The 27,040-nt window shown below is 36.8% G+C and overlaps 2 protein-coding genes and 1 pseudogene across 3 annotated transcripts; 1 reads left to right on the forward strand and 2 right to left on the reverse strand.

Annotated features, from left to right (window-relative positions):
• Nucleotides 1-27,040, forward strand: part of LOC110725709 — a 45,499-nt pseudogene extending 18,459 nt beyond the window's left edge.
• Nucleotides 3,820-5,068, reverse strand: LOC110725720. 2 transcript variants are annotated; one of them, XM_021905187.1, is made up of 7 exons: nt 5,033-5,068; nt 4,782-4,955; nt 4,587-4,691; nt 4,439-4,508; nt 4,253-4,351; nt 4,069-4,149; nt 3,820-4,038 (listed from the first exon to the last, which is right to left on the reverse strand). In XM_021905187.1, the coding sequence occupies exons 1-7, from the start codon at nt 5,035-5,037 to the stop codon at nt 4,033-4,035; spliced, it is 540 nt and encodes a 179-aa protein (XP_021760879.1). In that variant the 5' UTR covers nt 5,038-5,068; the 3' UTR covers nt 3,820-4,032. The 2 variants fall into 2 exon arrangements, with proteins under 2 accessions (XP_021760879.1, XP_021760878.1); XM_021905186.1 differs by having other exon boundaries at nt 3,820-4,149.
• LOC110725719 lies at nt 5,543-7,794 on the reverse strand. The gene is made up of 2 exons (XM_021905185.1): nt 7,104-7,794; nt 5,543-6,965 (listed from the first exon to the last, which is right to left on the reverse strand). Exons 1-2 carry the CDS (start codon nt 7,425-7,427, stop codon nt 6,732-6,734), a joined length of 558 nt encoding a protein of 185 aa, XP_021760877.1. The 5' UTR covers nt 7,428-7,794; the 3' UTR covers nt 5,543-6,731.

Below are 27,040 nucleotides of genomic sequence, written 5' to 3' on the forward strand. Positions count from 1 at the left end.
GCAGTAGAAGTAGTACTATTGGAATTATGAAACGGTAATCGAACATGTTTTCCTAATTAACAAGAAACAAAAAAAATAGAGTCATGCTCCTTATTACATGAAATTAAATTTCTAGACCTAAGAAAGCTTAAAGTTGAATTCCCGGGATGCCCAAGACGATCATGCCAAGAGGGTGAGGTGGCAACAGTGAGTGATGTTGCAAGACAGGTGGATGGGCTAGTGTTATTGGTTACTGAATATAGGTCTCCTGAGCTATTGCATCTCGTTATTACCTTCCCCGTACGTAGATCCTTCACAGAAAAACCAAAAGGATCAAATTCAATTGAAACAGAATTATCAGAGGTGAATTTACGCACAGAGATAAGATTTTTGACAATTTGAGGTGCTAAAAGAACATCACGGAGTGCTAAGGGGGGCTTTGGGTAAGGAAAAATGGTGTGCCCATAACCTGTTCCTGGAATACGACTATCATTACCAACTAAAATATGATTATTGGTGCTCAAATTAAACAAGGGCATGAGAGTACCTGAATTGTTGGTCATATGAGATGTCGCGCCTGAGTCCACGTACCAAGAGTTGTCTTGTGGTAGGCTCATTGTGGCAAAAGAATTCCCTAACTCGGTTGGAGTCATGAGCGGCCCGTAATTTTGAGCTTGAGAAGTGGGATATGAAGCTTGATATTGCCGTGGCGGGTATTGGGCTACGTATGCGGCCCTTGGAGGCTGAAAATTGGGTCTTGGATGACTTTGGGCCTGCTGTTGAGGATATGGGAATGGGGCAGGGGCCCAATGGAATTGTTGAGGTTGTTGGACCCAAGAATTCGATTGACCCCATTGAGGGGCTTGTTGTTGAAGACTTTGTTGCTGCTAGTTGGAGTCACGCCCCCTGCCACGTCCTTTGCCCTCTTTGCCTGAGTTGTCGCGACCTCGGCCAGGACCACCGCCCTTGCCGGAGATACCCCCGCCTGGTCGCTTCTGTTGTGAAGGCTGGGAATTGGATGATGCACCTGAATTGGTGGTGGCGGGAGCAGATTGTTGTGCCACAAAATCCGTCTGATTGCCTTGGTCGTTAGAACATCTTGTCTCCTCAAGAAGGAGACGAGACCTTGCAGATTCGAACGTGGGTAATGGGTCCGTTTTCTTGATAATTGTTGCTACCGTATCGTAATTTGTGTTAACAAGCCCCGATACGAGACGAATAACAAGTTTCTGCTCCAACACCGGCTGGTCCACCGCGGCCAATTGATCCTTCAAGTTCTTTAGCTGCTGACAGTAAGAAGAAACGTCTGAAAAATTAGACAAGTGAAGGGAATTAAATTGGTTTTCAAGGTAAACAGCTCTCGTGTTCTTGTTATCTTGAAATAGAGCTTTCAACTTATTCCAGATTTTTTGAGCAGAGTCTCCACGACATAAGACGGTTTCCAAGAGATCAACTGAAATAGTGCCATATATCCATTGTTTATCAATGGAGTCGAGACGCTGCCACAAAGACTCAGAAATATCAGATGGTCTTGGAGTGTTCGGATCGATATGATCAAGAACGTTAAAAGCATGGCAATGAACTTCGAACAATTCCACCCAACTAGAATATTGCACCTTTTCCCGATCAAGAATCAAAGGAATAGCATTTTTGATGTTATTGACGGAGAGAGCCGGATGAAACTCCATTGATGGAGGAGGTGGAGGCGGTGGTGGGTGGTCACTGTCCTTAGTCATGGCTGCCTTGGTAAAAAAAGACGATTATGAGCACTGATTTCCAAAGTCAAATGCTAACAATAGAAAAATAAACAAAAAAACAAAGTGGAAGAACCAGGCTATAAAGAATTGTGGTTAATTAACCAAAGAGGAATGCGGAAGCTAAGGTCCCAAAAACGTAAAAAAAAAAAAAAAAAACCAAAAGAATTGGAGGAAAAAAATAAAACAAATTGGAATCTAAAACCTTGACTGTGATACCATGTTAGATTTCGGGAAAAACTCCTCAAGTTGGAGTGTGTACCATTGATTAATATTTATAGAGGTTTACAAGAGTCGTACTCCTATTTTTATAAGGATACGAAGTATAACAGAATATATACAAAATTATCCTAATCTGCGACAAATATTATCGTAAATATAATATCTATCACTTCTGATTTTTTCTCCAAGAAATATACCCACATCATGCGTGAAAATCATCAACAATCAACAGAAAGTATCTTTTTCCGCCAAGAGACGGATTCTTGGTAGGACCCCATATATCAGCATGGACAAGCTCTAATGGAGCTCTAGCCCTCCAAGATGAAGTTGGAAATGGTGATCTATGCATTTTGCCATAGATACAACCCTCGCAAATTTTCTTTTCATTAGTGATTGGTGGTAGCCCAATCACCATTTCTCTATTTTTTAACAGTTTTAAACTGTCAAAATTTAAATGCCCGAATCTCAAATGCCACAAGGTGGACTCATCCACTGTTGTGCTTAGGGCAATGTTTGACTCCAATTGCATTTTAAGTGAAAATATTTTATTTGGAGCCATTTTAGAGGTAGTGATTAATTGCCCCTTTTTCTTGTCATATATGTGGCATTGATTATTATAAAATTTCACCATATAGCCCTTTTGGACTAATTGGCCCACACTTAGTAAATTTTGTACCAGCCCAGGAACATAAAAAACGTCGGGGATGAATTTAGAAGAGCCATTTTTTGTTTTAACAACAATTCTTCCCTTTCCGGAAACTTCTTGATTACTCCCATCACCAAGAGTAATTTGTGATTTTATATTTTCATCAAGAGTTACAAAGAAATTTTTATTTCCGGTCTTGTGGTTGGAACAACCACTATCTATATACCATATGTCATTTTTCTCTTCTTGAGCATTTAGACAGGTATAAAATAGTTGATCATTATTTTCAGTGAAGTTGACCTCTTCTTTTTGCCGAAAATAACAATTTTTTTCAAAATGAGAGTGTCGTGTACATCTTTTGCATTTGTACCGACAATCTCTTGTATTATGGCCATTTTTCTTGCATAATATGCAAAAAGTGTTATTATCTCGTGTAGACACCCATTTGTGTCTCCCCAAAACCAAACCCAGTGATGAGTACCTTTCACGACGAATCATCACTAGTAGAAAAAGGCTTATTTGCGTCGCTCATTTATAGTGTATTTGCGTCGCTTCTATGAGCGACGCAACTGCTCGCGACGCAAATGACTTTTAAGTCATTTGCGTCGCTCCTAGGCGCGACGCAAATAAGAGTCATTTGCGTCGCTCCTTTATAAACAAGCGACGCAAATGACTTTTTTGATAAACTTATTTTTTGTCATTTGCGTCGCTCCTTTATAAATAAGCGACGCAAATGACTCTTCTGACAAACTTATTTTTTGTTATTTGCGTCACTCTTTTATAAAGGAGCGACGCAAATAACTCTTCAGATAAACTTATTTTTTGTTATTTGCGTCACTCCTTTATAAAAGAGCGACGCAAATGACTTTTCTGATAAACTTATTTTTAGTCATTTGCGTCGCCCCTTTATAAACAAGCGATGCAAATGACTCTTCAGATAAACTTTTTTTGTTATTTGCGTCGCTCCTTCATAAACAAGCGACGCAAATGACTCTTCCAATAAACTTATTTTTTGTTATTTGCGTCACTTGTTTATATAGGAGTGACGCAAATGACTGTGTAGACAATACAAAACTGCTGTATTTGCGTCACTTGTTTGTTTAATGAGTGACTCAAATGAGGTGAATTTTTTTTTTAATTATAATATAATAATTGCCTTGTATATGTTTGTAGTACCTGTTTTCCTAGGTATAAAGTAATATGCTAACGCTAATATAATTGAAATTAAAATGCAATATTATTGAATAATGCAAATGTAAATTTCGGCAGAGTCTCCTTTGTAATTTGGCCTACCCATAAAATTGGGAATGACGGCATTATATTAACAACCTGTCCAATAATTTACATCTCAATATCATAGACATTATACTCATCATCCCAACACCAATTAACCAAATTACTTCATTTCAAGCCTATAATCCAAAACAAGAGTCAAACATGCGCTAAGTGGTATATCTAAAGTTCAACATTACATATAAAATACTCTGCCCAAATATCTCGGATCTCATTTATCTCCTCCTCGGTGTACGGTGTAGTTCTTGAAAAATCCTATCAACACAACAAATATACAAGAGGAAAGTTTTAATTCAAGATTGTAGCTAACATCAAATTGTATTTATCAAACAAAAATGAAATATTTGACAACTCATACCTGAATAAGATCTTCACTGCTATGGTGATGTTCAAGTATTTCGTACATATAACGCATGACGTAGTAGCCACACTCACGTCCACCCAATTGTTGAGGACACTACATGTAATATATTTGTAAGTTGAATTAAATTGCTATACTTCAATTATTAAGAAACTAAAAGTTACGGTAAGAAATTAAGGTAACCTGTCCCAAATGCCATGTCAATTTACTTCCCCTAGATTGTCCACTTAATGCCTTAAAACTTCGAAAAGCACTACACATTTGAAACAAATAACATATATATTACCCTTACACACATAAAATCATGACATTAATAACAAACTAGACTTACTTTGTCATTGCAAACTTAATTGCTAAATTTCGCTTCTGCCTCAAAGAATCAAAGATGATGACTTCACGCTTAGCCATGCATAAGACCAAAAGAACCCAATGATTCCTACATAATAAATTAGACACACATTTGTAAGAGAGTAAATAATATCAACAATTTGCAAAGTTCAAATAAATACAAGTTCAAAGTTTATACTTTTCATGGTATGGGCATAAGATGAACTGCTTAGATTTTTGTTTTTCCATCACATGTATCATGTATAGTAGGATACGATCAGCATCACTATGCAAATCGGTTTCTAAAATCATTTCCGGACACATGAATCCAATGGAAGCCACTTCCTCCGTATCGAGTAAGTCACTCAAGGCCCTACATATATATCATGTAATAACATTATAAATGGTAATAAATAAGTATATGGGAAGAGTGAAATTTGAATATCTTACATCATAAAAACTTGCAAAACTGAAATATTCAGCCAAGCTCCTATGAGAAGTTGATTGACATCTTCACGTTTGATAATGATGTTCTTACTGTCTTCATAACTAAAGGTCCAAGCATCAGCCTTAACCTTAATAGTTTAACCTTCGGGTAATGAAGATAACAAACTATTCAAAGACCCACACTTCTGAGACAAGTTTTCCAAAGCATAATCTATAAGAAAAACTTTTTTTGGATTGGTGTTGGACTCTTTTGTTTCGCGACCACTTTCAACTACTTTCATTTTGTCTTACATGTTTTCTTTGGCCGCTTTGTTGTTACCATTGTTCTTATTTGATATGAATTCCTAATCAATAGCAAAGCAAATCTATTCAACAATTTGCTATATTTTGTATGGCAAACTATATGTAAATTGTTACAAAAATAATTTACCTTGTCATGCATGAATGAAACCAAGTATTTCGGCCATTGGGTAAATGTACCATGAGCATGCTTAAGTTTCTTGATGATTGAAGAAGGAACTGGAACCGAGAATTCTTTGAACTCGTCAAAAAAATCATCAACACTCACCCTCACGTGATCCGGAAGGAGGTTACTATGATGATCAAGGATTAACTCCGGATGATATGTACCTTCAGCTACAATGACTTTCTCAGAGTCATTTTTCAACAATGATAGCCGACAAGGAACCGGTTCCTTATAAAGATAGAAAAAAATCATAATTAAAAAATATAGAAAACTGAGTTACAAAGTTAAAAGTATGTCGCAGTCATAAATCATTAAAAAAAAAGATACAAAATATAAAATAACAAAGTGTTGGATACATGTATGTTTGCAAATGGATCATCACCCACTGATTGGCAACTACTAGGATTTTGTTGAGTCGTCCGGCCTATGTTATTCATTTCTATCATTTCAGTTGGAATTTGAATACCAATCTGTTTAGCAAATAACATAAACTTCTCTTGAACCATGGAATCCATTTTAGAATCCATCTCCTGCATAGTCTCCTCTCGTACCCTCCGGGCTACTCTTGCCTCTAATTCTTCCAGCTCATCATCTCCGAATTCCCTACCCCGTCGGCCACTACGCCTCTTTCCGGATCCCCATACAGCTTTAATGCCAATTCCACTGCCAAATGCTATTGCCCGACCATTACGATCATTTTTCCCAAGGGCACGAGATAAGATATCATCATGCCTATTAGGAACAAAGTTTCCTTCAGCTTGTTGCTTTCTCCAATTATCCTACACAATGACTTCAAGTTAGAAAACTTTGGTTGCAATACATAAACTTAACAAAATATATTCAAAATTGAAATAAAGACTTATTACATATACTTATTATATACTTACAATGGATTCTTTCAGCTCTCTTGTTTTCTCATCCGGCAAATAAGGATTTCCCTTATCATCTTCTATTGATCTTGCTAGAAGCTAAGCATATGTCCTATCCGGCAAACTAGACACAACCGAAGAACAAGATGAAGTACTGGATGCTGAAGATGTCGTGGGAATATACCCTTTTCTACGCCATACAATATTCATTTCACCATATGATTTGGCTCCTAAATGGTGAGGGTATTCGTTGAAAGACTGGCTTTGTCTTGCCTTCTCACTAATTTCCTATTTTCACGAGCATAAATGAAGATTAGTACATAAGAATCCGTTAACAAAGTATTAATAACCCGCATGATCATTGATATTAATACACACAAACCTTAAAATCATCTGTAGTATGCTCCTCCACAAATGTTTTCCACATATCCTCAGATATGAAATCATAGAGTACATACGACATTCTTTTCTCCTTCGGCATATTCCTGGTACATGTGATCCAACCACTGACCAATTTTGTTTTGAAATCTCTCCAAGTTTTATCACAAGTGTGTAGGACCTTTTTTTTCTTGTCTTCATCTTCTTCGATTTGAAACTCTCTCTACGCAAAAAATTAAAAAAATAAAAAAAGTTAGTAAATAATTTCATCATATTCAAATAAATTGTTTTCATCATATTCAAATAATGTCAAAATGATCATATAATAGTATAACATTTAACATATAATAGTGAATATTACCTTAACATCTTCCCACAAAGTGTCTTTTATTCCTTGTGGAACTTGATTCCAATCTTTATACAATATAGACACCTTTGCACGACTTATTTCACCAACATGAATTTTGTATGCTTTTGCCCACTTTCCAATGGGTCGACACAATTCATCCCATTCAAGCACTCTAGGAACCCCAGGTATGGATTTTAGGCCCTTTGAAGGACCTCTTGGCTTTTTTTTCTTCTTTTGAGAGTCGGTTGTTTGTTGCTCTGATTGTGATTGATTGTGTGACTCATCTTCCTCACTTTGCAAAGGCATGGAACGATTATGCAAATCCTCATCCTCCATTATTACTTACCTGAAAAAAAAAGACATAAATATATTAAGACATCGATTTATATCATTTTTAAATTATAAACTTGAACACATAACAATAATAAGCAATTTATGCAATTACTAACAAATATTGGAAAAAAAAATCATAGAATTTATACCTACTTCATTCTTCTCTTTTGCGACATAAAATCCTTCATTATGATCTTTTCGTTTCAACGTTGTGTCAAAATCATCGACTATTGGAAGGATGCTCCAAACGGAAGGTGGTGACTCATTAAATTGCTCATCATATTCTTCCTCGTCCACCACATCTTCAATGCCAAGTATCCTTCTTTTACCTTCTAAAACAACTGACCACTTACAATCAGCTGGGTCAGCCATGTAAAAAACTTATTTTGCTTGTGAAGCTAATATAAATGGATCAGCTAGATGCCCTCGTCGACCAAGATTTACAAGGGTCAAGTTCCCTTGTTCATCTTTTTTTACACCACGGCTACTATCAGCCCACTTACATCGAAATAGAGTAATCTTGAAATTAACATAATCCAGCTCTATTATTTCTTCAATGATTCCATAATAAAATTTCTTCTTATCCACAAGTGTTTTATCATGTGCACTAACATACTCAGATGAAAAACCTACTACTTTAACACCACTGTTTTGCATTGTTGACTTGTCATCTTGTCGGCTAGTGTAAAAAGAATACCCATTGATGTTGTATCCCTCATATGACATGACTTGACATTTATCACCATATGCCAACCATCCCAATGTGTCAGATATATTGTTAGGTGTGGTGGATAGTTGGGACATCACTCGTTCCTTGAACCATGTAACGAATGAACAATTATGCTCCTTTATCAGCTGAAGATCACTTTTGGAAGGATATTTATTTTTAAGAAAAAGCATGTGCTCGTCCAAGTAAGGATGAACCTCACTAAGATTTTGCAACACAAAAAGCTCGGCCTTATTTTTCATTTCAAAGCCCATGGATATCCTTTTCCTGCCAATAGTACCTTGACCTCCAAGCCTCCCATCGTGTCGAGACTTTGGCAACCCAATTTTCTGTGAACGTGCAAGATATTTTGCAACCCATGCTGCCACTTCCTCAGCAACTGTTCGTTGTACAATACTAGCTTCAGGTTTGGCCGGATTCATGACTTTTCCCTTTAAGTCACCCATTTCTCGTTCAAAAGGATACATGTATCTCATACACACTGGTCCACAAAGTTTAATTTCACGTACAAGATGAATAACCAAATGAGGCATCACGTCAAAAAAAGATGGAGGAAAATACATTTCAAATCGACACATTGTCTTAAGTATATCTGCTTGCAAGTCATCTAAAATACTTGGATTTATGACCTTGCTACAGATAGTGTTAAAAAAGACACATAATCTTGTAATTGTATACCTCACTTGAGGTGGAAAAATTCCTCGAATGGCAACTGGTAATAATTGTTGCATCAAGACATGGCAATCATGAGATTTCATGCCACCCAATTTCAAGTTAGACATTGACACAAGTCTACGAAAATTAGAAGAAAATCATTCTCTTAAACATTCTTTCTTTCTTTCCTTTTCTTTTTTAATACAAAATTCCGCATTCACAAGATCTAGAAACACCTAGCCATATTCGAAGTTGCCTTCGCCCTAGACGTGAAAGGTTTTAATTTCTGAGGATTTGGTCCCAAATCTCTATTTCAATTATTTAATTTGATTGTTGATTTATTATTTTCCTTGAAGTTATTAACGTGTGTATTTTGTACGAGGCATCAAAGTAAGTGCTGTAATTGATTAATTGATATTATGATGTAGAAATCATGTTTACATTGTTATTATGATATTCCTAGTATCATGTCTATGGTAATTTTAATATTAAATATGATTGTTACGATGCTTCCTATGTTCTTCCTAATATTTATGATTGCTAGTATCATGTTAGGGTTAAAGATTTGATTTTTATTGCTTTGTGACATGCTAGGATTTGTTATTAATCTTGTTAGTATCATGCCTAGGATCTTGCTATTTTTATTATGCTTTAACATGATTATGATTATTATTATTTTGATGATGATTATTATCATGATATTGATTATTTATTATGTTGCTTGATTATATTTTATATTTATTGCTTGATCAGCTTTATTGCATGTTTAAAGGGAATTTATACTTGTAATCATGCTTAATAAGATATTAATAATCTTGTTAGGTTAACTTTGATTATAATTTCAAGTGATCGCCAATAATAGTTTTGTTTGTGCATTATATTCAACCAACATAGATTAAACAGGTTTAGGGTTAATTCTATTAATTGCATGTTAGTCAGAAAGCGCACATGAATACGATCAGAATAAAGTAGAGGCCTATTATTAGGGCAGGTTCAATCTCTTTTAGGTTGGATTTGTACCTTCATCCCCGAACCCTTATTTGGTTCTAGACCTTATGGAGTTGACGATCTCTTGGATCGTTAAGGGGTGTAACCTTCACCTCGTGAACGGTTTACAAGTTTCTTAAAAACTTGTTGGCGACTCTTTTGCTCTATCTTCTTCCCTTTTGGACGCCACCGTACTTTAGTGTATGATCATAGTGGGGTTCAAGCTAGTGGTATTTAAAGGCTTGAAATTATTCCCTACATTTTTTGGCGACTCCACTGGGGAGGATTTCTATTTTAATTCCTGAATTTGTTTCGGCAATGATTTAGAATGAGTGGATGAGACTCTAAAAGTTCTAAGTATTTCATGTGCGTAATTTTGATTAACATTATTGTCATATGCATAAAAAAGATCTCATTGGAAAGACCATCCGTAATGAGTTAAAAACATAGGATTTTACACGTAGAAAATTACAGAAACGTCTTTCACAACTAGGACTGAAATAACACTGCGCGAAACTGGAAAATTTTATTGAGCACAGAAAGCTGCTGAGGCATGTGGGAAGTAGCGTCAGGGGCCAGAGCTTGGCGCCAGACTTTTAGCTGTAGCGCCAGACGCCAGCATTGGCGCCAGGCGCTACAGTTAAAAACTGACGCCAGTCTCTGATTGCTGGCGCCAATTTCCCCCCAATACTGAGCCAGAAATACGCGTTCTAATTTCGACCGGTTTTTCGTATTGTTTGCTCGATCCTACTTCCTGATTGAATTTTTTCTTACTTTTCTGAAACCCATATGTGCTCTACATATGGACATAACCCTCTGGGAATTCATGCTCCATCTACCCGATTGAATGCTCCGTGCAACAAAGGGTACATCCAAGATGTTGAATTCACCAAACCATGGAAGCGAGTTTTTTCTAAAGCCTGCGGTGTCCCATCCACTCGCGCCAACCCTTCACGGTTAGGCTTCCGCGCGGTGCATCCGGACAATTAACTATGGACCCTCTTTGACTAAACCATATCCCGAACTTTAGAGAACTAGAGCCATGGTTAAGTTGCGAACGCATTGCATCATATTGTGCCTACTTGACTAATTGTGCATCATTTGTTGTGCATATATATGTTTCTCTTAACCGTTTGTTGACTTGTGTTGAGACTAAATAAATTAATGACTTAAAGAACTTTGCCTAATTAATTAATTAATTATTTAATTTGAGTCGGTAAAGTCTAATATTTTAATCGGAATTGACCTAGTACGACTTTAGGCATACCCCACTTGACTAATACCACCGAAAACAGTCCCAGACCGAAGCTCCACCATTGGCGCCAAGGTCTGAGCTGTAGCGCCACACTATGGAGTGTAGCGCCTGACGACAGTTCTGTCGCCTGGCGCCAAGCTCCACAGTGTGACGCCAATCCTGTCGCTTGGCCGACAGTTCGGATTATTGGTCGAGTCATCACCTAGGGTCTAATTAACTAGTTTGCTAATTAATTCGGTTAATTTTCACTGTGAATAACACCTTGTCGAGTCATCAATCGAGTCTCAGTCACATAGTCTAGCCACATGATCATGACACGAGTCTTAGTCACATAGTCTAGCCACATGGTCATGACACGAGTCTCAACATGTCACATACACTCACTAGTCTTAGCACACACTTTGAGTATATGTCACCATGACCATGTCTTAGGTCCATGCATGAGTCGGTCTTTCCGTCATTTGATTTGGGGGGTACATTCTATTCCTAATTATTCATATCCCTCCATCTAAATCTTCTTCACATTCTATTCCAATCTTTCTTCACTTCCTCCATCCATTGCATGTTGAATAAAGTTTAAGTCAAATAATTAACAATAAGTATCCCCAAATTCCCTTTCCACAGTACTTGGTCAAGGAGGGAAGGGCGGTTAATCAAGGACAACCTCTTTATTCAAGTCTCGCTTTTTGATAAACCGATTCGTCAAAAGAGGAAGGCTAAGAAGATAATGGCAACTCAAGAAGAAGTCAATGATCTTAAGAACCAACTAGCTACTGTGACTGAGACATTGAAGCTTCTCGCGCTTAGGATCGATGATCCCGTGAAGCAACAACAAATGGACCTCATGCAAGAGAGTTTAAGCAAGTTGTCTAGTGACTACAAGTTTCAAGAGCTTACATCACAAGGGGTCTCGGTGGATAAAGATCTTCTTCCGCAGAAGTTCAATGCCAACGACATCCCAAAATTCAAGGCAACGGATAATCCTTATTTTCATCTAAGAGCTTTCGAAACCATAATGAGTATTAAGGGTATCGATAAAAAGGTTTTTCCCTCTCTGTTCTCACTATCTCTTGAAACCGTTTGCCAACAATGGTACTTCTCCCTTGACAAGGAGAAAATCTCTACCTGGGAGTCGATAGTAAACGCTTTCGTTGACAGATACAAGCGCAATATCCAAGTTGAAACCGATCATAGACAACTTGAGATGCTAAGACAAAAAGAGAATGAAGGCTTTACTTCTTTCTTTAATAAATGGAGGGAAACTTTCGCTAAGATGATTGAGGTCCCCACCGAAAAGGAGTCTGTGAGGATGTTTATCAAGAATCTCCAAGAAAAGTATTCAAAGCACTTAAAATATCAACACAACTTGAATACCTTCAAGGCCGTTTATGACATCGGAATTGAAATCGAAGACGACCTTGCAAAGAAAAAAGCTACTGACAATAGTAACCACGGTGGCTGGAAAGGAAAGAAGAGCGACAATCCTTCTTCTTCCGAAAACGCTCACTCTAGTAATAATGTTAGTACCTTTGACCATAATGATGTATTAGCCATAAACAATCAAGGATCTAAAAGGAAACCCAGGCGACAGTTCACACCCATTAGAATGACCTACGATGCTGCTTTCGATCGTCTCTATGATCGAGGGTTAATCAAACCTATTGGCCCTACCGAGGATCCAACACCAAAAAATCGATCTTCGATATGGAATCCAAACTCCTATTGCAAGTACCATCGAGGAAACAATCATACCACTGATGAATGCTACAGGTTTCAAAATCTCATTCAAGACCTCATAGAAGCAAACAAGGTCCCATTGCCTCTAGCTAGCGAGAAGACTGGGTGATGATGAAGCGAACGACACAAGACAAGAGGCGAGCTTCAACGACATGATTTCATGACCTCTTTTTCTATTTCTTTTTCATTTTTTTCCTTTCTCCAATAAGTCTAGCATAGGCACCATTATTTTCCCTTAGATTAATCTTGTAGATTCTTTATTTTATTCTAATAAAAATGAGCATTTATTTCCTTATATATGATCATCACATTGCATCGCATTAAAAAAAAAAAAAAAATCCATGTCGAGCTAAACACAAGGTATACCAATGATTTTAGGCACCCCTTGTAGCCACATCATATCTCCTTTCACCTTTCAAATATACAATCCTTTCTTCATAAACCACTTTGAGCCTCGTCTAACGATCGATAGACCCTTCATTTTTTCAACCTACATCTACCTAACCTTGGGATGGGATGGTGTGTAACTTATGCAATTCTAAAGAAGGCTTGAGTAAATTCAAAAGATTAAAATAGAAAAAATAAGCAAAAGAAAAATAAATAAAAGTGTACAAAAGGGCAAGTGTTCCAATGTCTTTGATATGAAAATATCTTCGATAAGAACACGTCCCACATTGTGTCTCTTATCGAGTGCTCGGTACCGTGTCTGAGAAACATGAATGCCAAGTGAGTGATAGACCGCTTGATCGAGATTCCTCACACTTATATAAATAAAAATAAATGCTAAAGCAAAGAGAGCTAAAAAAAAAGAGTAGAAACTCAAGCATAAAAATACAAAGATTTAAAATCAAGGTTGCACACCTTGGGGGTTTATCTAGGGTCTTGAGCCTTCATCCCCTCCTTCTATAGCCTTTATCCTAACCACGTTACAACCCTTCAAAAGACCTTTTTGAGGTATACAGACTTGTGGGAGGTTCGGCAAGAGCTACGTTCAGCCTGATTCCTAACGGATACGTAGGCAACTTCACATCGAGGTGTGGCCGTATTAAAAATGCATTCATATTCACATTCACACACTTATACCATGATCATATCAAGGAATCTCCAATGCTCATCCCTATTCACTTAGAGCTAGACTTGGGGGCTTGATCCCTACATCATTAGCTTACCTAGCCTAAGAGTCACCACCATTTGACTCTTTTCAATATATTTCTCCACACACTTAGCTCTTGCGGCCTAACTTTAGTGTCACTTTCACACACTACACAAATACATGACCAAATATATTTCCCTTAGGAACCCTTTGTCATGAAATCACAATATTGAAGCATGCCTTGTCACATCACTCATCAATCATAATTGTCATTGCATCACGAAGTATGAAGTGCTTAGCCTCCGCGCCTAAGTTACCCAAATACTTTCATCATGGAGTCAACAGTTGAGAAAGCCTAGGATGAATTAATCCTTACACCTTGAGAGATAGTTTCAAACAACATTTGACTAAGCTCATTCAACATGCATTCGAAAACTTCGATTCCTTTTTCGCGTCTTTCTTTTTCGGGAGAAAGACGGTACCCTCCACAAAAATGACGGAAATTTTTTGTTTTTTGCATTTTTGAGTCGTACGATCACATTACAATGCACACACGAGTCATGTACAAATTGAGTCATGTCGTGACATATCACTTTGATTTGAGTCACACATGTCATTTCACTTTGAGTCGAGTCAACCTCGAGTCAGTCGATCACAACGAGTCGTGTCAAGTCGATGAGTCAAGCAATGCTAAACCTTAGGTCAACCCTAAGATGATTAAAGATTGGCAAAGTTCTATAGTCAAAATAAATACAGGTGCAGCAGAATAGGAAAGACCCTACTCCAATTCCTGGCGCCAGAAATATCTCAACAACGACAGAGCTCGAAGCCTCTCAGAAAGGTGATTTCGACTTCATACAGCAGTTTCGGGTTCCTTGGTACGCCAGTTAGCCCCTATAAGCAATTTGACATGATTGAGTAGTCGATTGGATTACAGTCTAAGTGATCGATTTGACGAAAGACCGTCTCACTTAGCTTAAGCGCCTAAGTATTGGCTCATTACAAGCACCAAAGCATTTGTTCAAAAGCAAGCACTTAAACGACAATATTTCCAAATATGGATTGTCGCGCATTCTTATTAAACGAAAAAGCTTTCCAAAAATTGGATTGTCATCCCCAACTGACAATATTTCCAAAAATGGATTGTCGTGCGTCTTCTTTAACGACAATTTTTCCAAGATTGGATTGTCATCTCTGGCAAAGTTTCCAAGCGTGGATTGTCGTGCTCCTTCTTTGTTTGGCAAGTTTTTCCAAATTCGGATTGTCATACATTCATAAATCGATGGCAAGTTTTCCGAGATTGGATTTTCATACACCCAGTTCCCTATGGCAAGATTTCCCAAAGGATTGTCGTAGGTCTCTACTCATCATAAATTTCAACAAAATTTCCTCGACGTGGATTGTCTTCAGCAAATGGCAAATTTTCTCGAAGTGGATTGTCGGTCAACTCTTTTTGCAAATGTTCCAAGACGCGGATTGTCAAGTGTGGCAATATTTCCCCAAAAGGATTGTCGCATAGCGTTTGGCAAATTTCCAAGGTGGATTGCTTTCAAGAGTTATATTCCAAGATTTGGATTATCCATGGTAGCAAAATTTCTTATAAAAGATTGTTACGAAGCATTGGCAACTTTCCAAAGATTAGATTTTGACAAATTTTCCGAGACACGGATTGTCGCTTCATCGTGGCAACATTTCCAAGGATGGATTGTTACGTGGCATTGACAACTTTCCCTAAATCGGATTGTCATACATCATACAAGAGTTGTGTTGGCAACTATTCCCAAATAAAAGAGCACCGACATACTGGTTCAAAGCAACAGAAGCGCCGACGTACAGGCATAGCGGAAGCAAAGTTCAGGCGAACTTTAAAAGATCGACAGGCGTGGATCTTCGGTAATTTCCTTTGGAAAATTATCGCATTAAGCGAAGGTGACTTCAAGAGAAGATATCTTCAACAGCGTTCCCTAGCTTGCGGAGAGTTGTCACAAACAGCTGGAGGTAATTTCGGGCGAAGTTGTCTCCGATGGTATTCCCTAGGATGTGGAATATTATCAATGCGGATGGAGATTGTTTCAAGAGAAATAATCTTCGATAGTATTCCCTTGGATGTGGAATATTATCAATGCGGATGAGGATTATTTCAAGAGAAATAATCTTCGATGGTGTTCCCTAGGATGTGGAATACTATCATTGCGAGGAGGATCGTTTCAGGCGAAGCAATCTTCCAAATTGGAAGCAGTTACAGGCGTAGCGGTTTTCAAGCGGGATGGCATTCTCTAGCGTGCAGGAGGTCATCAAAACGAATCGGTTACTTTCAGAGATGTGTGCTCGACGGTGCAAGATACGCGTTTCTTAACTCTTTTATCTGTTTAACTAATGCTAGTTTTGCAGGTATCGGCGTTACAAGATTGGTTTAGGATCGCAGAACGTTCAGAATCATTCTCCGTCCCTATCGATACTTTTACTTTTATTTTCGAAACTTGCGTTTCTCCAAACTCAGTCAAAGTGGGGGCTTCTGTAGACACCCATTTGTGTCTCCCCAAAACCAAACCCAGTGATGAGTACCTTTCACGTCGAATCATAATCGAATGAAACGAAAGTGTGGAAAGGTCTAGTGTTGCGGATAGTTTTATTTCTTTTCTCTTCTCTCTGTTTTTGAAAACTTATTTTAAGAAAACAGTCAATCCAGTTTGGTTGGTCCATGGTATGGGTCCAATAGTAGTGTAGTTGGATGGGGCTTGCAAAGACCTTTCCAACGATATATTATAAGCCCAATTCCGATGAATATTGAGGAAATTATGACCAATTTACTAAACTGGTCCCGGTTTGAGCTTTATGTACGGCCCAATGATCTTGGGGAGGGCCTAATATGATTTATCATTCCAAATGAAATTAGGAATGGCTTTAGTCTTCTAGAATCTTCTAGAAGGTTCTTTTCATTCCTAATTCAATTAGCATTGATAAATTGACTTTTGTTGACTTTTCAGAGTTTTAATCAAAATCAAATAGCATTTTCGAGGAAATTATATTATTTTATCCTCCAGTACGGTAAACTTATCGGATTTTCGAAAACGCGTTGGAATCAGGCTTGGCGCCTAACCCCAGGCCTTGGCGCCTGGCGCTAGTGTTGGTGTCTAGCGCCAGCTAGCCAGGGTTGGCGCTAGCTCTGTTTTCTGAGCGTCAGACTCTGTTTTGTTAAATTATCTTTTTTGGCTGATTTTCTCTATAAATATCGTATTAAAAACTCCGTTTTCATTCATCAACTACACCTATTCTCACTAATCATTCACCAATTGATTTCATTCATCTCTCTTAAACATTCTTTCTTTCTTTCCTTTCCTTTTTAATACAAAATTCCGCATTCACAAGATCTAGAAACACCTAGCCATATTCGAAGTTGCCTTCGCCCTAGACGTGAAAGGTTTTAATTTCTGAGGGTTTGGTCCCAAATCTCTATTTCAGTTATTTAATTTGATTGTTGATTTATTATTTTCCTTGAAGTTACTAACGTGTGTATTTTGTACGAGGCATCAAAGTAAGTGCTTTAATTGATTAATTGATATTATGATGTAGAAATCATGTTTACATTGTTATTATGATATTCCTAGTATCATGTCTATGGTAATTTTAATATTAAATATGATTGTTACGATGCTTCCTATGTTTTTCCTAATATTTATGATTGCTAGTATCATGTTAGGGTTAAAGATTTGATTTTTATTGCTTTGTGACATGTTAGGATTTGTTATTAATCTTGTTAGTATCATGCCTAGGATCTTGCTATTTTTATTATGCTTTAACACGATTATGATTATTATTATTTTGATGATGATTATTATCATGATATTGATTATTTATTATGTTGCTTGATTATATTTTATATTTATTGTTTGATCACCTTTATTGCATGTTTAAAGGGAATTTATACTTGTAATCACGCTTAATAAGATATTAATAATCTTGTTAGGTTAACTTTGATTATAATTTCAAGTGATCGCCAATAATAGTTTTGTTTGTGCATTATATTCAACCAACATAGATTAAACAGGTTTAGGGTTAATTCTATTAATTGCATGTTAGTCAGAAAGCGCACATGAATACGATCAGAATAAAGTAGAGGCCTATTATTAGGGCAGGTTCAATCTCTTTTAGGTTGGATTTGTACCTTCATCCCCAAACCCTTATTTGGTTCTAGACCTTATGGAGTTGACGATCTCTTGGATCGTTAAGGGGTGTAACCTTCACCTCGTGAACAGTTTACAAGTTCCTTAAAAACTTGTTGGCGACTCTTTTGCTCTATCTTCTTCCCTTTTGGACGCCACCGTACTTTAGTGTATGATCACAGTGGGTTCAAGGTAGTGGGATTTAAAGGCTTGAAATTATTCCCTACATCTCGGCTCCCTTGGTTTTTATAATTTCCTCTTCCCCGACCTCGATTATTAAAATTTTTCTTTTTTGGATGAAAATTATTTTCATGGCTATTTTTATTTTCTCCATTAGAAAATTTTAATTTAGCCTGAAAGGCTTGTTCTATTGGCTGCTCATCAAATCTACGCATTCTTTCTTCATGAGCCAGTAGAGAGCCCATTAGCTCAGTCATGTTCAGCAATTTTAAATCTTTATTAGATTCTTTTATGGCAGTCACTAAGTGATCAAATTTTTTGGTGAGAGTGCGTAGTATTTTCCGGATTATTTTAACATCTTCAATTGTGTCTCCATTAGATCGAATTTGGTTAACAATATTTGAGACTCGATCAACATAAGATTGAATTGATTCATTATCGGTCATTTGTAGGCTATCAAATTGACCCCACAAAGATTGAAGTTTGAAGAGTATTACCTTTTCTGAGCCTCTATATTTTGTCTCCAGGATAATCCATGCCTCCTTTGCCGTTGTAGCGGCCATGATCGTAGGTAGTATTGTTTCATCTACCCCACGATAAATTATGGAAAGGGCATAATGACCCCTTCTTATGTTTTGTTTGTATTGGCCTCTCTTAGAGGCATCCCAAGAAGCCTTTTCATTGGCATCTTTGGGTTTCTCATAGCCAACTTCAATAATTTCCCAAATGTCTTGGGTGATGAAGATTGATTTCATTTGCATACTCCATTAATCAAATTTCTCCCCCTTAAATGTAGGTACCCAATTAACTTGGGGATTAAAATTGTTTGTGTTTGTGTTTAAGTTTGTGTTTGGATTTGGAATAGGGGAGGCCATTTGAATTTATGTGGAGTTATTGTTATATTTGATTTTGGATGATGAATGGAAAATGGAGGCTTTGGATTAATGGGCTCTAGATACCAAATGTTAGAAGTGGAGGAGTGGAAGTAGGCACATAGTGGGTTGCAAAGTTGAGTTTTATTGCATGAGTTAAGTAAAGTGAGTACATGCAAGCTCCTATTTATACTCACTAATGTCGGTTACTTCCACCGACTTTGCTCCTTCAATTTGTTTCTCCTTTTTTCTTCTTCTTTCTAGATTAATCTAGGTAGTATGCTTTTGTTTAGTTTTCTAGATTTTTCTTATTAGATATTTATCCTAGGTTTGTACAAGATATTTCTAGATTACATTTAATATATGACTCCTAGATTTTTCTAGATTAGTCTTTTCAACAAATAGAAGTTAAATTGGTTAGATTGTGAGTAATCTCTTAATTTTCTTATGTATTGTGATTGATATGAAGATTTTGTATACTATTGAAACCTTAATATGTGACAATGTATTACTTGAAATTGTTTACTTGTATACTTTTGTTCAATTTGATGTATGTTGTTGAAGCTCATTGATGTTCATATATGTCTTGATCTGGACCAGAGTTTATTTTGCAGCATTATTTACCTTTTTCTTTCCGCGATACAAGAATTGATTGAAACTACTACATAGAATGTAAAGTCCATAAGTATTTATTGAATAGAATTTTGTAGGATGGATTCAAGGCTTTATGGTTGTCATGAGTTAGCCCCTTCAAGTTAAGTAAGGTCATGTTGAGCTTGATGTTCTTGATGATCAAATTTCGTCTCACTAGTTTTCATTTATTGGATTGGTTCGGTTATGTTCTCTATATCTTCTGTTGTGGCTGTTTGGACAATAATGTTTCAGAATTTATACAATAGAACAGAAGCTAAATTGGTTTTTGAGTAATCTCATAATTGTCTTACGTTGTGTGATTGATTTGAAAATTTTGTACTACAGAAACTTAATAGGTGACAATGTATTACTGTAAGGAGTTTACTTGTATACTTATTGCTCAATTTTCTGTATGTTGTCGAAGCTAATTGATGTTCATATATGTCTTGATCTGGACCAAAGTTTATTTTGCTGCATTTACATTTTTCTTTCCGCGATACAAGAATTGATTGAAACTACTCCATCAAATGTGAAGTCCATACGTATTCATTGAATAGTAGCTTATAGGATGGAGTTCAAGCTTGATTATCATCATATATACTCTCCATGGAAGTAATTAACTGCGATATTTTGGTGTTGGCAGATGTAAAAAGGCTTATAGGCAGGAGCTTTGATGATGAAGCTCTACTGAACGACAAGAAGTTTTGGCCATTTAAAATTATTGGCGAAGAAAAAAAAACCCAAGATTGTGGTGACATACAAGGGTGAAGAAAGGTCATTTGCACCTGAAGAGATTACTGCTATGTTCCTCTGTAAAATGGTGGAATTTGCCGAGGACTATCTTGGCACTATTGTGAGGGATGTTGTTGTTACTGTTCCAGCTTGCTTCAATAATATACAGCGTCAGGCCACTAAAGATGCTGGAACAATTGCTGGACTGAATGTAATGCACATTATCAACGAGCCAACGGCTGCTGCCATTGCTCATGGCCTTCACAGGCTGAGTAAAGGGAGAAAAAATGTGTTAGTGTTTGATCTTGGTGGAGGTACTTTTGACGCCTCTTTGATTGTTATCGAGGAAAAGACTAGGTATTCGTTAACCTTAGAAGTAAAATCAATAAGTGGAAATACCCACCTGGGAGGAAGAGACTTTGACAACAGAATGATCAAGATGTTTGTGACTGAGTTTCAGAGGAAGCAGGGAAAGAACATTAGAAAGAACTCTAGGGCTATTAAGATGTTAAGAGCTGCTTGTGAAAGGGCAAAGAGAACCCTCTCTTCAGAAACGTCAGTGATATTGAGATTGATCACCTTCTTGAAGGCATTGATTTTTCTTTAACCATCACTCCTGATCGGTTTGAAAAGTTAAATATGGATCTGTTCGAGGAGTGTATTAACCTCACTGATAAGTGTTTAAAGGATGCAGAAATGGATAGAAATGATATCAATGAGATTGTTCTAGTTGGTGGGCCAAGCAGAATTCCTATGGTTCAGCAGCTGTTACAAGCTTTTTTCTGTGGGAAGGAGCTTTGCAATAGCATTAATCCTAATGAGGCCGTTGCCTATGGTGCTGCCACACAGGCTGCAGTCCTGAAGGGTACCTATTATCCCAAGAATTTGCTGGTTGAAGATATCAGCACATACTCTCTTTGGGTTAACTCTCAGACATACATGAGTGTGATTCCAAGGCACACTCCAATCCTGGGAACACTTTCTAATATACCATATGAACAGACATTTCAGGTATATGAAGGTGAAACACCAAAAAAAGTTAGTTTAGGTGTTTTTACAATTCCTCCAGCACCTAAAGTCTGTTTTGAAATCGATGGTGATGGCATTTTGAAATGTTCTGTCTATGATTTGGATGGATATAAGAATGAAATTCCAGTTGAACATCCCAGTGGCCTGTCAAGGGAAGAAGTACGTAACCTCACTATGGCTCCTGATTTCAAGTGTGAGTTTATGTGGCGAAGGGAAAGTGCTTTAGCCAGGATAGATTTGGAGAATTACCTCCAAACTATCTCTGACATGGTTAAATATCATGGCAAGAAGATACAGCATAATGACAGGAAGAAATTGACTGATGCTATTGTCCAGAGTAAGACGTTTATACAATCAAATTGGTTATATGCGAAGGCACGGAGGTACAAAGAGAAGCTCGAAGATTTGAAGAAAATATGTGACCCTTTCTTCACATTCTGCAACAATGATGGTGCTGATTGAGCAAGTGCTGAGGCAGGAAAAGTTAGAAGATGTCATGTTCATATTAAGGTTTGTTATCTGTGTGTGAGAAAAATTTGGCTTAGAGTTTTTTTGTGATCATGTTAGAATTGACTACGAATATTAAATGAACTATGTAGTTTTATGGGTGAAACAATGTAATGTTTGAATTAATGGTAAGCTTGTTTTGTTTTTTATTTCTCATCTCAAAGTTTATCTTTTCAGGGTACAAAAGTATTTTAGATACAAGTTTATTTTTTAGATACAAGTTTATCTTTTAGATAAACAAGATAGGCCTCCACAGTTTCTTTCATCTTTGCAAGGATCATAGATGAAATCTCCATTGCAGCAAATTTCTTTTCTTCGCCTTTGTATGTCACTGCAATCAATGGCTTTTGATCTTCATTGCAATCAGGACCAGCAATGACTTGAAAGGGCCATAACTTCATGTCATTCTGAACACTTTCATCATTATATCTCCTACCTAGAAGCCTCTTTGCATCTGTGATTTATTTAATTAGGATGCACCATACAATGTAAAAAAGGCCAATTAGAACTTAGAAGTAAAAGATAAAATATTTTTGAAGTCTTTCAAAACCCAATTAGATACAAAACTGAAAGCACAGTATACAGTAGCCAGTAGGCCTCCTCTTAACACTCAATAGTAGTACTAATGTACCAAACGAACAATATACTTCGTATATGTTTAAAGTGAATGTCCAGATCAAAACTTGACAGTGTTCAACATAAGACATCAATATAATCACCATTATGATTAAAACACCAAGCAAATATACTCCATAATTCAGCTTCAAAGTGAATGTCCCAATAGCATGCAAATAATTTGTAACAATAAACAAAAACTTTAAAAATCAGCCTACACTTGTAGTCTTGTAATGCCAAATTAGTAAATTACCAACTACATAATTCACCATGAGAGACTTCTCAAACATTTTCCCTACCCCTTAATGTTTGTCTCATTTGTTTTTACACGATATCTTGGTAACACATGTCGTCAGCATCTTAGTATAAAGAAGTTTGAAATTATAAAGATTGTATGACGCATCTAGCAAGATACATTAATTTATTTTTTTCATACATATTAATTGTTGTAATTTATATTTATTAATAATAAAATATATTATTGTTTAAAAAAAAAAACTTTACCTTATAAATTTGTTATTTTTACATCTTACAACATAAATCATGGAGATTATCAACATCAAATTAAGTGAAGGTTGGGTGTTGTGGTAGGACTGGTGGACCTCATTCCCTTTGTTTTTAAAACAAAGGGCATAGAAAATTTAAGGTACTTTCATTCCATTCATCTTCTTTTCCTTTGTTCATTCCATTATGATTACCCTGTGCAAACCAAACTGCTTCTTAGGGTATGTTCACATTTACTGAACTAAACTGAGCTGAACTAAACTGATTGGAATTGAACTGAACTGATTGAAGCTGAACTGAACTGATTGAAGCTGAACTGAACTCAGTTGACCTGAATTGAATATTTTATAAAAGAAGGAAATTAGGAGCAGAATTGAGTTGAACTGATTGGAGCTGAACTGAAATTAAGTAAATGTGAATAGACCTTAATCTTTCACAACTATAGACGATAAACGTATAATATTTTTAAACCCAAGCTGTCCGTACAAAAATAAAAATAAAATGAAATCCTTTTAGCTTCCAATCCAATTAAATTCCAATAAACGAAACAACTCTCCAAAAAAGACTACTGAACCTTCAATTATCAAATTTGGATTAGATTCGATAGACCTAACACTCCTAATTTAACGAGAAATTGACTAAATTCAATTTATTCAAAACAATAGAAATTAAATTTTATCCCGCTCAAAAATGAACATTGAAATGTCATTTAAATTTCCCAAACAACCTAATAATCACTCTATTACCCTACCCATCCATCTTCCCGTTCTTCAGTTTTTCTCTCCAATTTTCACAAAACTCTTCTAAAATGGAAAATTCAACAGAGGAAAACAACGAAAAATGGCCGGCAATAGGAATCGATCTCGGGACGACCTACTCTTGCGTCGGAGTTTGGCAGCACGACCGTGTTGAGATCATCACTAACGATCAAGGTAACAGAACGACGCCGTCTTGGGTTGCATTCACTCCTACTCAACGACTAATCGGAGAAGCTGCCAAAAATCAAGTTACTGCCAACCCATCTAATACTATCTTTGGTATAATCTTCATTCCCTTGTTAATCTGACCAATTTGTTGATTTTTACAAATGCATTATTCTTCATACATAATTTGAAAGAAATGTTTCGGCAAAAATGTGACTATTTGTGGGACCTGGAGTACTTTGGTGGATAAAACAATTTACCCTTTAAAGAATTCCTATTTTGTGTAGATGTAGAGATATTGATGAAATTATATCCTTTTTTAAAAGGTCGGGTTGTGTTGAGATCGAGTTATAATGTGAACAATTGGTCTTCGGAATAACGTTTGGTTGAAGCAAATTGGTGTAATGCTGGTTAAGGTACAATGGGTGGTCTTTTGTGCAAAAAGATCTCAGATAATGCTTCAAGAGCTATTCTTTTTGTGAACCTTTCTTATAAAAAGCTAACGGAAAAGAGGTCTCAGAAGGGTTATGTTATAGCTATGTTGGGATTTGATTAGAAGCTAATAGAAAGACATTGGAAATTAAGCAAAATCTCTACTCCAAGATATAAATCTTATAATGAGAAATGTGTTGATTGTGTAGCTTATTATCAATTTACACATTCAAGCTACTGCATACTGTGACATAGGGTTTAAGAAGATCAATTGCTTGATGACTACTAACAGAGCAAAAAGATGATAGTGTGATATTGTGATGGTACAAATTTAAAAATAGTTTGGAGTTGTAAGTATTGTGGCATCTGATATTGTGATGACTTTCACTATACAATTCCACTAACATCAGCTAATTTTTCACTTAAAAGTCACCTGGCCTGTTTCTATTTGGAAACTTTGCAGAAATTATAACCATATGAACTTGCTTGAAGACCAATTAAAGAGATCCTAGTACTGAGACTTGGTTAGATTGTTCAATTTTTTGTGGAATTCTTCCTGTTTGTTTTTTATCTATTATTTTTTATATTTAAAATTTTAATGCTCTGCATATTGTTAATATTCAGATGCCAAGAGACTTATTGGGAGGAGATTCAGTGATGAAACAGTGCAAAATGACATTAAGCTTTGGCCATTTAAAGTCATTCCCCTGCCTGATTCATGTAAAGAGAACGAAGACAATGAGCCACTGATAGTGGTGACCTACAAGGGCGAAGAGAAGCAATTTACTCCTGAAGAGATATCATCGATGGTCCTTGTAAAAATGAAAGAGATAGCAGAGGACTATCTTGGTTCCACAGTGAAAAATGCAGTGATCACCGTACCAGCCTACTTCAATGATTCTCAGCGTCAGGCTACAAAGGATGCTGGAGTCATTGCTGGACTTAATGTTATGCGCATCATCAATGAGCCAACTGCAGCTGCTATTGCATATGGTCTCAACAAGAAGCTTAATGAGAGTGACACATGCAAAAAACATATACTGGTTTTTGATCTTGGTGGTGGGACATTTGATGTATCTTTATTATGTTTGGAAAAGGGGGTATTTGAAGTTAAAGCAGTATGTGGTGACACACATCTTGGCGGTGGAGACTTCGACAATAACATGGTCAGTTTCTTTGTGGAGGACTTCAAAAGGCAACACAATAATGTAGACATTGGTAACAACTCGAGGGCTCTGGGTAGATTGAGAGCAGCTGCTGAGAGAGCCAAAAGAACCCTTTCATCTGCTCATGAAACTACTGTTGAGATCGATTGCCTCTATGAGGGCATTGATTTTACGTCAACTATCACTCGTGCTCGATTTGAGAAGTTGAATATTGATTTGTTTAGGAAGTGCATTGATCCAGTTGACCAGTGTTTGAAGGATGCTAAGATGGAGAAGAGTGATGTTCACGATGTGGTCCTCGTTGGTGGATCAACCCGAATTCCTAAGATCCAGCAGCTTTTGCAAGAGTTTCTTAATGGGAAGGAGCTTTGTAGAAGCATTAACCCAGATGAGGCAGTTGCCTATGGAGCCGCTGTCCATGCTTCTGTCTTGGCTGGTGTGAATACTAAGAAAGATGTGGTGCTTGTTGATGTTGCTCCTTTATCGCTTGGTGTTGAGCTCCGTGGTGATGTTATGAAAGTAATTGTCCCTCGTAACACTGTCGTCCCAACAAAGAAGGTTGGCAGAGTTACTACTGCTGACGACAATCAAACTGACGTGTCATTTCGAGTATATGAAGGTGAGAGACTATCTACTAAAGACAATAACTTTCTGGGGAGATTTTTGCTTTCTGGCATTCCTCCTGCACCGAAAAATGTTCCAAAATTGGACGTTTGGTTTGAGATCGATGCTGATGGGATCCTTACTGCTTCCGCAGAGGACATTGATACCGGGAACAAGAACCAGATCACCATTACTAATCGTAGTAGATTATCTGAGGAGCAGGTTAATAAATTGTTGGAAGAAGCTGAAAAGTACAGGGCTGAGGATGAGAAATACTTAAAGAAAGTGAAGGCTAAGAATGATTTGGAGAATTATGCTAACAAAATGTGGGATACATTGGGAGATTATGCAAAGAAGATTAGTTTTGAGGATAAAATGAAGATGAAAAATGCCATTGTTAAGACAATTCAATGGCTAGATTGGAATTTTCAGCTACCTGAAGCTTCCAATTTTGAAGAAAAGATGAATGAACTTCAAGTCATCTGTGAGCCCATAATTGCCGAAGCATCTAAACCTAAAGATGACACTACTTGTTCCGATAAACTCGAGAGGACGGTTGCTAGAAAGAAATTTGATGGATGGCCTGGAGTCTCAAGGTTTCTGAAGTTTTTTGGTATGGGATAGATGGAAGGTGCTTGAGTATGTTTTCAAGGTTTTTCTTAGCAGAAGTTTATTTTGGTGGTAATTGCTGCTGGTCTAGTTGCAAACAAGCAGTATAGCTCTGTTAGAATTTTGAACACTTATTTTATTGGTAATTATTGCAATGTCCCGTCAAAAAAAAAAAAAAAAAAAAAATTGCAATGT

This window comes from Chenopodium quinoa, unplaced genomic scaffold, assembly GCF_001683475.1.
Source record: "Chenopodium quinoa cultivar QQ74 unplaced genomic scaffold, ASM168347v1, whole genome shotgun sequence".
Lineage (NCBI taxonomy): Eukaryota > Viridiplantae > Streptophyta > Magnoliopsida > Caryophyllales > Amaranthaceae > Chenopodium > Chenopodium quinoa.